A 13144-nucleotide genomic window follows, 5' to 3' on the forward strand; every position below is an offset into this window, starting at 1 on the left:
CAAAACCAAAATGAGAACCTTAAAACAACATTTTGGAGAGGCCGGTGGTGTAGCACTGGCATCTTTTATGTTCCCTTGCACAGACAACAATGTATTAAATGCATCTGTTTTATTTTATTCTACATACTCATTTCAGTACTCATTATCTATAAATACATTAGGGGCTGGCAAAGCATGTCATATCTGGCCAAATATGCTTTTATATTTTTATATATTGAAGCTATACTCCACTGTCGTTAAACAGCTTGAGCATATGTAACAATGAAGTGCCTGTTACATACTTCAGCTAATTGAATTGGAGCCCTGTGTGAAACGTCGTCTACAATAGCAGCTCCCATGTTGCTCAGACAAGAGTGCTACGGAAAAATACAAGCACTTCTTTTAACACTTGGCTGCATGAAAATACAGTTTAACTTTATTTTATTGTCTGGTTTTAAGAACTGGACGTTGCAACTCAACAACTGTTTCATGACGTCTTTATTTTACAATAATTTATTTCACTTGTCAATGTGCAATCAAGCCACGTGGGTTTCTCACATGCAAAAAGCAACGTCTAGGAATGCCCACGGGATCAGCTGAGCACTGGCCACGTACTGCCAACATCAAGCTACAAGGGACTGACTCTTCCTGTGGTTTTTCACAGCACAGTGTAGGGGAGTAGAAGAATAACGCACCTTGCTACGTGTACTTTGACTCAAAAACTGAATAACAAGTCTTAATTTTCTAAGGACTTTTTCCCTTGCTCTCTTGCCTTGCTTGAAATATTATTAGCCAAATTTTTAAACTGGAAGAAAACACGAGCAGTTTATTAGTAGAGGCCTTGACCGATTCAAATCACTATTTGTTAGGGAACAATATACTCTTGTATATAAGCTTCTGACTCGCCGTTTACTGACAAAATAGAGGTGTATTACAGAAGGTGAAAACCAAAAATGTATACCAAGCAGTGAGACTCAGGATGAAGCCTCGGAGGTGGCTGGCACAGCAACCCCTCAGTTACTGCCACAGATACATACAACTTCATTCAATTTAAAACTATATTGAAATTCCACTGAATTAGCTACCGGATCCCTACTAAGTAGTATTACTATTACTTCTGATAAACCAAAAACTATCCTAGATCACTCCACCCCTCCTGCAATCACAACTCGCGTAATCACTGTGGCAGTTCTGGGAAAAAAAATCCCTTTAGAAATTGCAATTATTAATCAACTTTTATTAATAAAACCCTGCTCTGCTTCCTGTGCATTTGGTAACCTGATTTTGTGATGGTACGTGCATTGTTTGATGCTTCTTTCAGCCTGAGGGTTTCTGCTGCACCTGGGAGCACAGCAGATCAGTCTCAACCTAAGCAAGATTATTAGAAATGCTGCTTATTCACCTACAGTGCAACAGACTTGTATCTGATTAAAAACAACCCCGTCCCAGCTGCGTGATGCTTTTGCGTGATTTTGACTAATTCTGTTTTGTTGCAGTCAACAGAAATTTGCCTGCAAATAGTTTTCGCGTGGCACTTAAATATCACGTTCGGGGATGTACCCGTATTTTTATATGCATAGACCTAAGGTTAGGCAGAGCAGGACCTTTTGTCACATTAAAACGTTAAACTTCCTAAATAATCAGCGGAAACATAGGAAATAAATATGCATGCAGGCCACATGCTTCCTTGCAAATACAATTTACTGGAAGAAAACAGAAAACTTACTGCAGCTTGTAGAGAAATGGCAAGAAAAACAATCAGAAAGACGGAAGGCACCTCAACCATAGTTCACAAATTTCAGCATTTGGTACAGAGCAGGATTTACGCATATAAAATCTACCATCTCCCTGATCCTATTTATTTACCCATTGTGCTATACAGAACAAATGAAGACCGGCAGTGTCGAGTCATAGACCTTAGTGCATCCGACCCCAAAACTTCCTTATTTGTTTCCTGTGGCAGCACACCAATATTTTCTTTCTTTTATGCAAGTCCTTAGAGCTCCTCTGCATTGGGTGAAATGAATAAGACAAATCTTACTTGAAGAAAATTAGCTTTATTTATGTAAATTAGAAAAATGAATTGTTAGAACTTTGGTCAAATGGTTAATTCTGTACAATTTACAATTATATTTATATATAAAACTTACAATAAAATACAGTACATCACACTCTTCCTGAGTCACAGTGTGTTTCTCAGTTCTGTAAATCTTTTTTTTTTCCACTTCTTTTAAAAGTAATTAAATTCCAGAAGGAAATGCTATCCTCAGTTTGATATTGTTTGGTTTAGATAATACTAGTATTAAGAAAGAAGTCAATACACTACATGTAGAAAATACTTCATAGACATTGCCGTTTTGATAGTTCTTTTTCTATATTAAAAATATGTTCCTTGAGAAAAACGTTAATTAAATACTCCTTATTATGAGTTTGTTGTACTTTATTTGACATAAGACAAGCTGACTTCAAACTTGCTCATCTCTCATTGCAGAGATACATAAATTCAGGTTAGAGATATATATATATATGTGTGTGTATATATATATGTGTATATATATATACACACATATACATGTATATATAACCGATCATTTAAAGATCAGGGAACATACATCCAGATAGAGCAGATGTCTGAATTGAGGCACAATTTATTAAAATTGCTGTCCTATCCTGGACAAGATATGTAAGCTTCAATTGCCGGGCTAGCATTATATAAAATTAAAACAGCTGTACATCCGGAAAAGTGAGACTATGTCAAACAAGCAGCGAGGCATCATGCCTGCAAATACTTACATATAATAGTCCCACTGGATAAAGCACTACAGAGTCCTCCGTGAAGAAGCATTGCAGAGCTGTATTTAAAACACCGTTAAATCTTGGCCAACTCAAGAAGTTATTAAGATTAAAGCTATCAATATTATGTTTATTGAGTTGAATTCTTTGAGATTAACAATAATCTATTGTAAGGCTTACAAGGATATTTAATCTGTTTACCTAACGATGCAGTCTTTTGAATTAGTAATTAGGATAGATTACAACCTGCAAGTAAATTTATGTCCCAGTGAAATCCAAAACCCAATCAGGGTAACTTGTTTTTGGCAAGCATTGATTTAAAACAAAATTAATTTTACTTAATGGCAGAGTGTGGGCTGCTCCTAAATAGATCTATGGTAAAGTTCACCACAGTTTTTTAATATAGACATGTGCATTTCTAGTACTTTGGTCCAAAATAATCCAAAAATACAGAGCAGATGAACGCTGATAGATTTATTCATACTTTTTTAAAGATGTTTAAGCCTTACACTAACAGCAAGTCATCTAGAGATTTGCTTTCTCTTAAAAACTTTCTGTAATACTTCAGTGCAAACTGAAATATATGAGAACAATGCATAGCGAATTAGAAATTAAAATTAATTTTTGCTGTTTATATCAAAGTGCCTAAAATGGTAATCTGAGATTTTAAAGAAAATTGGTCTTTAGCTGAATGCTTGAACTTTTCTCAGGATTCTTTGCATGTTTAGCTGTCTTCACTTTGATGCTTTCTTGATTACCTTTTATAGCTGACTCAAGCCTGGCTTTCATTGTTGGAGAAGCAGCCATCAGTTGTTTAAAAACTGATGAGTACTGTGGACCGATCTGCATCAGATTTTGCAGAGCAAACTCATGGAGATTTTTCGCTGAGTTTGTAGCAGAAATCAGGGCATTTTCATCCAAAAGAAAGGAAATAAGGATGGGAAGAAGGCAAGCCACCAAGTGAGCACCTATAAATATTGAAAACACAAACACACACTTCTTAAAAATAGCTTCAAATTCTAAGTAGAAGTTTTTCTCAAAGTTAGTATTTAACACAAACTACAAAGCTGCAAATGTTATTTGAACTGTACAGTAAAAAGCACCGACATTCTTCTTAGCAATTTTGTTAGCAATTAGTGTTCTGGACTAGATTCCTAGTGGTTGTTTTGTTTTAATTTGCTACCTACAGCAACTTTCAGCATGTCTAATGCTCTGGATACTAGGAATGGGAGGAACTTACGGTGCTCTTCCTCAGCAGCAGCTGTAAGAGCTGTAACCACCTTTATTCCCTCCTGAACGACTTGAAGTTCAGCAGCATTTTCAGGTTTAGCTTTTTCTGTTTCCTGTAGTTTTCCCACAATGGATGGTGCTAAAGAATGAATATAAGGATATGACACAGTTTTGTTTGGATGCTGAAAGATGGAGTGCAGCAGCTGGTAGCACTTATACTGTACCTAAAAGGAAAATCAAATTTGCAATTACAAAGTGTTAGACTTAAAAATACATGTCAGAATGTTTTAAAACTCACAGCTTGTCAGATAAAATTTTAGGGAGGGGGAAAAAGTGTCTCGCAGCATGCCAATTCATCAGACCTCTAATGCGTAATAGTTTACAGAAGCACTGTAAGTTGTAATCAAATTATTAAGAAACTGGATCGTGCTTCCTGTTTCTTTCCACCAGGATCCACATCTTTCTACATTTTGAAGTTAAGGAAAATATATTATTGTTGTGTGAAGATTATGTCTTGGAACTGCTTTGAAAATATGGTATTTTTCTTTTCCCCGAAAAAGATACAGGTAACTGAAAATAGACGCTTAAAATGTAAGCGTTACCTCTTTTCAACTGTAGGCACAATTTCAAAAAGCCCCAGATGGTGCAAGTAGCTTGCATGTCTTTGAAAGTCCATAGGATCAAAATTGTCAAGATCCCACATCATTTCCGAAAGGCTCAGATGCCTCAACACTTGGATAAAATTTGTAAATGCATACTACCATTTTCTTGCAGTCATATTTGGCATCCACAGTTTTCTATCAGTGGAAACCATCGCTTATAACACTAGAAATGTACTGAAATATATGAAAGAGTACTTTCCTACAGGTATTTCTCAAGTTAAAGGTAACTTTGTTTAATTTTTTGTTACTACAAGAACATATGGAAAAAATGCAAGAAAACCAGTTTACAGTGAATTCTCAGGAAAACATGAAATGTAGTATGTTATTTTCTGTGCTGGACCTTCAGATTGAAGAAGTCACAGTCCCAACTCCTAGACAAGCTATTTGTATCTGCCATGATATGTTGTTTTTTCAGATGAAGAGGAGTAACAGGTGAACTGCGGCACTACAATCTAAGGCAGCTACGTAAAAATACTGATACTACATTGAGCAAAGCATTAATCCAGTTCAATATGCTGCCTCCAGCAGTGGCTGGAGCTGATGCTTACGGGACAGCATAAATTTTGTAGTGGTACTTCTTCAGCTCCCAAAGATGCACAGTCAGTGGATTGCCCTGATAAAATGCACTGCTGGAACTATTCTTGCTAACTTCTTCAAAGTGTATTTTAAAATAAAACAGGTATAGTCAGAACAGAATTAACCGGAATCAACATGCTGGACAAGTGAAACAACTGAACAGAAAATAAGCTAAAATCCCTTTCATATGACACTGGTATTTTTATAACTTCACCAGTACTTACAAGAGGATCTTTTGAGTCAAGTGTTATTTTAAACTTCTCAATACAACGCTTTTGAAGGCACTCTATGGCAGTAACTTCTGGACTGGTAGACATAACAAATACTGTAAGAGCAGTAAGCAGGCTAACTTCATCGAGCTCTTGGAGATGCCCATCTAATACAATAAAGCAAGCAGTGCGTTACATTTGTAGTAAAAACTAATTCTATGAATTCAAGTGTTACAAAGAGGTGGAATAGAAATATCAGTGTCTATGTTTCACACACACACACACACACACAATCACATACAGTTTCTTTCGAAATCTCTTTTTTCAAAGAGCTGACATACTCTGATGCTGATACAGACTTCTATTATAATAAAAAGCAAGGGTAAAATGTGAGTTCAAGGGCGGTTATATGCTTATTTAGAAATAACAGCATAATCCTATTCCACTGTTCCTCTGTATAAAGTACATTAAGTATCTTTGAAGAGCTGGTATAACATATTAGAGTACAACCTATTTTGAGAATTATATGAAATCTGCATTAAGAACACATATTCTTTTGCTATAACTTAAAAAAAAGGCACTATAAAAAGCTCCATCAACAAATTACAAGTTAGAGATTAAACGTAAGGAATTGCTAAAGTACTACAAACTTCAGAAACTGAAGCAGCAGCACCCAGAAAACTAACTTTAAGACAAAAATATTTTTTCTTAAACTACCATTTTAATACCCTTTGCTTCAACACAGACACTAATTCTTTGTGGAGAATCTGTATGCAGTACAGTGGCCTTTTCAGGCCATGTAAATCTGTACGCTGAAGCCATAAATCCTGTTTATTCCACTGTATCATGTAACTACATTGTGGCATTACATAATACAAGGGTAAACTGCAATCCCACATTCATACCTTTACAGATGATAACTTCTTATATGAACTGCAAGGCCAAGATTGCACTATAATTTCAACAGTGCTTGGTAGCCCGCTAATTCTCCTGTGATTAAGCTATTCGTCTTCTTTTAAGACTTGCATGGATTTAATTTAAATAAAACCAAACAACCTTTCACCCAAACATTTTTGGTTTTTTAAAACACACAACCCCAAAGTTTGTGCTTACCTTGATCCCAGCAGTCAAGCACAGCGATGAAAGCACTACGTAGAAGATCAGTCCAAGCAGTCCGACTCTTCTCTGCTCGAGCCATCGGGGAAGACAAGAGTCCTTTAAGAGCTTGTAAAGATGCAGCAACTGTCAAAGGTAACTGGCCATCTCGCAATTTCACAGCAGTTTCTTTAAGTACTCCAATAATTAGGTACAAGATAGTAGGAAGAACTGAAACACTTCCTGTAAAACACAGCAAATTAATTAAACAGAAATTAAAAAAACCTCAGGTACCTTTTACATTAAAAAAAAGTTGAAGTCTTCTTCTTCGATTATCTTTTTTATTTATAACTTATAATTTTTAACCATCTATGTGAATGCAGAGGCACTGCTAATCTGAAGAAAGATTCAAAATATATTATGTGATTTGCTATAGCAAAGCATGGAGCCAGACTGCTTAAGTGAAGTTAAACCTTTTCCTCTTCTAAACTAACATTGTATACCTTTCCTTGACGATTTTATTACACAAAGTGTGGAATATTGTCATATTCAGAAAAAAAGCAAGAAGAGAAAGATACAAAACCACTGAGGAGGAGAAGAAGAGAAGCTATGGAAGTATACAAAATACCAAATAATAGAAAACAAATTATAAGCATCTAAGCATATTTTGCAAAGAAGACAATAGAATTAAGGAAAATTAACAGGGTCAACTCAAAACTGGTAAGAGAAAACACTTCTCTTACATGATGTGTTGTTAGCCAAGGATCTCATTGCTCTGGGATACCAGTAAACTCAAGAATTTAGTAAGATTAATAACCTTGATCTCAGACTAAAATTGTGTAAAAAAAAAAAAAAGTCCTAAAATTATAATAAAAAACTCTAACAAATATTTTGGAAGAGATCCAAGGAGTGAAGCAGGCTGTCCTGCAGCCTACTGAACAGAATCCAATAGTTGACTGTCAGAATAAGAAAATATTAAAAGAAATTTAAAAAATCACAAGACTAACCGGGCAGAGCAGTTATTGCATATTTTTGTTTTTGACGCTAGTAGTAATACAGGAATTCTGCACATATTTGAGACCATCTAGAAACCTGCATACATAAGTGTCGCTCCTATCTTAAGTTCTGATACGGCAAAGCACAGAGTTAAGGATATGGCTTAATACACTTATGTCCTCCCCTAAACAGCAAAATGCTTATGTTTTTAAGATTTTAATATACTGATGTTTGTGTGAGATCTGTTGAATAACGAGGGTCTCTGCCATATGCATAAGTTTTTTCTGAACCTGAGGACATCTACCTTCTATTTTTAAATAGCCAAGTTTCTGAAAACTGGCTGTTGGAATTCCGTAGAAAATGCAGTTAACGAGCATCATATATTTGAAAATTTTATTATGCATACGTATCATGAGAGATGCCTGAAGTAAGAGACATGGTAGTCACAGGACTATAACTTCAATTACCTATTAAAGAGGGGAAAAGTGATGCAATTCCACATAGGAATTCCTTTCTGTTTGATTCTGTGAGTTGACTTCAGGAGATGCTTATTTAACTCAACTCATTGTATAAGCAAGCTTCAGCTCCTCATTTTAGTCACCTGATTTTAATGCTTAAGTTCTCTAGTGTAAAGATCCCATCTGGTCTGATCCTGCAAGCTGTTAGTTTATGAAATAACTTGAACAGCTAAAGATCTACAGGGAGAAAAGAAAAATCACAGATTATTTTTCACACAAGATAGTTGCCCTCAGATGTAAGTGATGCTACGTTTGTTTCCTTTTGCTTTGAACTGATACACAATGAGCTGCAGATGGAAAAGAGAACTCGTATCATCGCCCTGTAATGATAGCAAGAAATGCCTGCTATTCCATTTGGAGTATCCTATTCCCTGAAGAAGAATCTTGTAACAGAGAACAAATTAAGATAAAAAGAAAAAATTTCCAGGGCTGGTAAACGCAAATATTTGGGTGAAGTGTAACACAGATATCTAAGGTGGGAACAGAAGAGTAGGGCAGAAGTGGTTTGTAGATGTGGCATGAATACGATACTAGTGGATAGTGAGGGGGTCAGAAACAATCCTAGAGTTTGGAGTGAATCCAAAACAAATAATGAGTAAAAGTCAACTAATCTGAAAAATCAACCATAACTCCTTACAGCGGTTTCCCCATGTTCAAACAATGGATTTTAGTGAAAGGTAACATGATACATCTCTCTTTTAAATTTAATTTCTCTCTGTATTATAAATTCCAGAATAAAGGATTGAAGTAAGACTACAATCATGTAGCTATTGTATACTTTTGTGTATAAAATGAATCTATTAATTGCACTACTGTATGTAGGAAGAAAAGAAAAATTCCTCCTTTAATTGTTTCAGTTTTGTAACCTGACAAGTCAAAAAGTAATTAGAACAGGAAATCGTCACAAGCGAATCAACAAATCTTGCTGGCAGATTTACCCAGCTGAGAAAATTAGGTAATAACAAGGGGGTTCAGAAGAGCCCAATATTCTTTCATTACTCTTTCCTTGTGATAAAACAGCATACCTTCAGGAGAGCAGATTGCAGGAACATCAGAGAGAATAACTAATGCTGCTGCTACCAGTCTACTTCCATCTTCTGACAATAACAGATGTTTTCCAGGCTGAACTGCAGGGCTACAAGTTAATTTGGGGTTGAGCTGGGGAAGCTGTCTGACAAGAATGCAAACACACAACTCCAGGGTTGCAAAGACTAATGATTTCCCAGGCACCAGTCCTCCCGTATCTTTGCCTTCTCCAAATTCTGGTAACGTTTCCTTTTCCGCAGCACCATCATCAACTAAAACAAAAAGAAAAAAATATGGCAGAAGTCTGGAAGCTGTACCTTGTTTCCAAAAAGTTAACTTCTTCCCACTGTTTCATCACCAAGCAATAAACTTGTTCCATGTATAGGTGCATGCATATGTATCCTACTGGCAAACATCTATCCTTCTGGATAAGCAAACTATGCACCCATTGTCAAAAGGAAAAAATGTGTGCAACAGATTTAGACACACAACGTGCTGAGGCAACATGCCAAGATGATGTCACTTCATTTAAATGCTTTGTTTCCTGTCCCAGGTTTTTGCTTTTAGGAAAAGAACTTCAGGAAGTTGTTCAGGAAGAACATCAGAGGTAACTAGTGGAGTCTGGCTTGTAACAGCTCTGTGTGCTGAGTATCTCTGTTGCTCTATTGCAGCGGATCCCAGCTTTCCACTCCCTCCCTGACACAACACAAGACTATCCCAACTTCAGTTTCTCCAGTTTTCCTCCTCATTTCATGGCCTCTAGTCACCACCAAAACCCAGCTGCTATGTGATAGATATCACCCCAATTTCTTATGTCAGGCACCTGGGCTGATTTAAATAAACCAGGATTAGTCACCAACCATGAAACACTCCAATGAAGATGCATCTTGGAGTATCACCTTCAAGAATCCAGTTTTCCAAGAAAGAATTGCTTTAATCCTGATAATAAGTATTCGACATTTCATACATTACTGTACCTTCTGCACTTCTCCTCTTTTCTTTCACGTGTTCCTGAGCTGCAAAAAGAATCATCCGAACCACTTCAAGGGCAGCAAGCTGAATATCAGGTGATTCTCTGGTCAGTATCAGTCGATGCAAAACATTCAGCAGCTCTACGCCCAATTCCTACAGTAAAGAAAAATGCTTAATATATCCCCATTTTAATAGAGTAATTTTAGAAACTTGTTAATACTTGTTAAAGCCAACAGTACTACTCTTTTCAACCCAAGGAACAGAGGGATTGATACAATCAGAGGAGCTGGCAGTCTCTTCAGCACCTAGCTCCTAGCTCCCAGTAGCAGCAGTCCTGCTCAATTCTCATTAAACATCACAGTAATTTAGAGATAAGGCACTTAAAACTACTAAAAAACCCCAAAGTTATCTTCATCTTATGGCCTTTTAAGTCTTAAAGGAGGGGATATTACATTGTATCCTTCCCACAGTACATGCATTTCCTTACAGAGAGCACCAATAGTAAGCAGAACTTGGGCATGTCCATAGGATTTATGATTTTTGCCCTGTTAGACAATTGCATGGCACATAGGATGACACAGTTTAAAGGAAAAAAAAAAAAGGGAATTTTGAAGTTACAACTTCTTTTGCAGATCACTGGTGTGTTGTGGGGTTTTTAGTTTTTATTTGTTTTGGGGTTTTTTTTGTAAATACCACTGCAAGAACGTCTATTTTCTGGAATTCTGTCTTTACCTGGCTCTCATCCTACTCATCTAATTGCTCCATCCTGAATAAATGTCCTCAAGTTCTCTGCCTCTCACTGTTTTCTTGCAGGTTCTATGTTGTGCTTTTTTTCTCTCCTACCTCTGCAGCTTTGGATTTTGGTAAAGCATATAATTCACCTACTTAAGTTGGAAGATTTGTGGATATACAACAGAGACCGTTCAAACTAAAATGATGCCTTACTTCTAGGGGGCTTTTGATCATTAAGACATTACCTGATCACCACCTATTTTAGACCTTGGCCACGGAACACTGAACAGTGCCTGCAGGGCACGTAAGCAGGCAATAATGTTCTCCATTGCTGCATCCAATCGAGGAGAGCAGAGAAATTCCACACTAATTCCTGTAAGCATCAGAAGGAAAAAGAACTATATTTACTTGAAATTTTGAACATTTTGGGTTACAGCATCTACACAGATTACACACTCACTAACCCAAGATAAGATGAAATCTGTCGGTATTCACATCCTCAGGAGATTTCACCAAGGGCCTGGTAGAAGAATCTTGACACATTGTAGTTGGGGTGACAGGTCTAGAGAGATTAGTAACTCCTTCATCAGGATCAACAACAATGAAACCTGTGCTAGTAAGCCATAATGCTGTAGCATAAAGTATCAGTGCCCAGGAGTTGTAGTAATGAGGTCTCGCATTTTCGATAGTCTCTGCTGTATAAAATGCACCACCTACAAGAAGAGTAGTTACAGTTTCAAGGACATAATTTGTTTTCAAGTACCATATTACTCATTCTTATAACAGGGGATTCTTCTCCTTATTGAAATTATATTTACAGTATTTAATGGATCACTTTTTTAAAAAAAATGTGCAATATTAAAATTGAGGCTAATGAGGGAACTTCATTTAGGTTTATCTGAATCCAACACATTTTCAGGGAATCCAATATATTTACCTTTTTCTTCTTGCAACTATAAAACTACCCAAACCACACATACCAAACAAATTAATTTTACATCAGTGAAACTTCTGTTTTCAAGAGCAGCCCTTATCTTTAGATAGGTACACAAGCACACATATTCTCCATGCTATTTGATCTTACTGTGATCGTAACACAAGTCATCTAAGACACTAACAAAGTGTAGTTACAAGTAACGTATGAAAATACAATTGATTCGCCTTCTTACCTTCAGCAGGTAGTTGTGATGAATATTCTGAAGGCAAAGTTAAGAGAGCAAAATCCTGAAGTGCAGCAAGCCAGAGCTTGCTTAGTGTTCCAAGATCTGCTTGCACTAAGTCCAGAAGTCCATTGGCTGAAGATGATACATCTCTGTAGCTTTCTTCCACAGAGTTCACATTTTTTAAACAGTGATTGTGTGCATCACTTTGACTTTTCTGCTTCTCAACTGTAACTATGTAAACCTGTTCGTATGTTTGGAAAGAGATATACAAATATTAATACTTAAAAAACTACTGCGGTCATTGGCATGACTGCCTGATGAACAGGCATGAAGTTTCCCAGAACCTACTCAAGCCTAGTAGGCATGGATGAACAGAAACTTATTTTCTAAACCTTCTGAATCCACTCTCTCAGATAATCTTGATGCAAGATTCCCAATAAAGGGAAACCTACTAAAATTCCTAACAATAACACAGTCAACTTCACCACTCATAAAAATGAATATACTACTCGTCCAGCTTCCAACCATCAAAGCCTGTTATAGCTACAAGGATGAAGAACTTACTATCAAATAATATACCTATAAACATGACCATAAAACCACAGTCAAATCATCCCTAAATCTTGTTTTAATCAAAGTAACACACTGCACTTGCCACCAGCTTCTCAAAACTATGTATTACTCTATGTCAGCAGTAAAGACTGAAGAGTACAGTGCACCACTGGCAAACTTCGGTTGTTACATCCAACAGCTTAACTTCAGCGTGAGAAGGTTAATTTCCCTAGATGATTCTGTAGATATCAAAAAAGATAGACTTGAGAATGTGTCAGAGCAGCAGCCCTCTTCAGTCTCTCCAAAATGCCCCTGGAGGGAAGCTCTTCTCCTCAACTAGAAAAGAGATATAGGAGACTAGTTCAACTACAGTAAAGTTAGCTTTTGTAAACATCTGTCTCATGCAATTATGGCTTCTGTATCTTTTTCAAGATCAGCAGTGGTAGTGTGTTGACCCAGGCCAGTAAATAAGCACCCAGTGAGCCTCTCTCTCACTCCTCCTCACAACAAGATGGGAGAATTCCTTCAAATTCTGGAAGCAAGAAATAGATAAGACCCTAAGTGAGGAGGAACTGCCTAGGGCTTAAATGAAATATTTGTAAATTACATTTGAATTGCTTTGTGAATTACATTAAATTGCT

General features: G+C 36.6%; 1 protein-coding gene across 9 annotated transcripts in view; it reads right to left on the reverse strand.

Moving 5' to 3' along the window:
• Positions 1–2520: 2520 nt before the first annotated feature.
• Positions 2521–13144, reverse strand: part of HEATR5A (HEAT repeat containing 5A) — a 61809-nt gene continuing 51185 nt past the window's right edge. For all 9 annotated transcript variants that reach the window (XM_054066776.1, XM_054066778.1, XM_054066777.1 and 6 more), the window contains 9 exons: positions 11958–12192; positions 11253–11501; positions 11034–11161; positions 10062–10209; positions 9084–9356; positions 6563–6787; positions 5465–5616; positions 4013–4226; positions 2521–3740 (listed from right to left, as the gene is read on the reverse strand). In XM_054066776.1, the coding sequence (XP_053922751.1) occupies positions 3439–3740; positions 4013–4226; positions 5465–5616; positions 6563–6787; positions 9084–9356; positions 10062–10209; positions 11034–11161; positions 11253–11501; positions 11958–12192 (1926 nt within the window). In that variant the 3' untranslated portion in view covers positions 2521–3438. The remainder of the gene's footprint in view (positions 3741–4012; positions 4227–5464; positions 5617–6562; positions 6788–9083; positions 9357–10061; positions 10210–11033; positions 11162–11252; positions 11502–11957; positions 12193–13144) is intronic.

This window comes from Cuculus canorus, chromosome 5 (genome assembly GCF_017976375.1).
Source record: "Cuculus canorus isolate bCucCan1 chromosome 5, bCucCan1.pri, whole genome shotgun sequence".
Classification (NCBI taxonomy): Eukaryota; Metazoa; Chordata; class Aves; order Cuculiformes; family Cuculidae; genus Cuculus; species Cuculus canorus.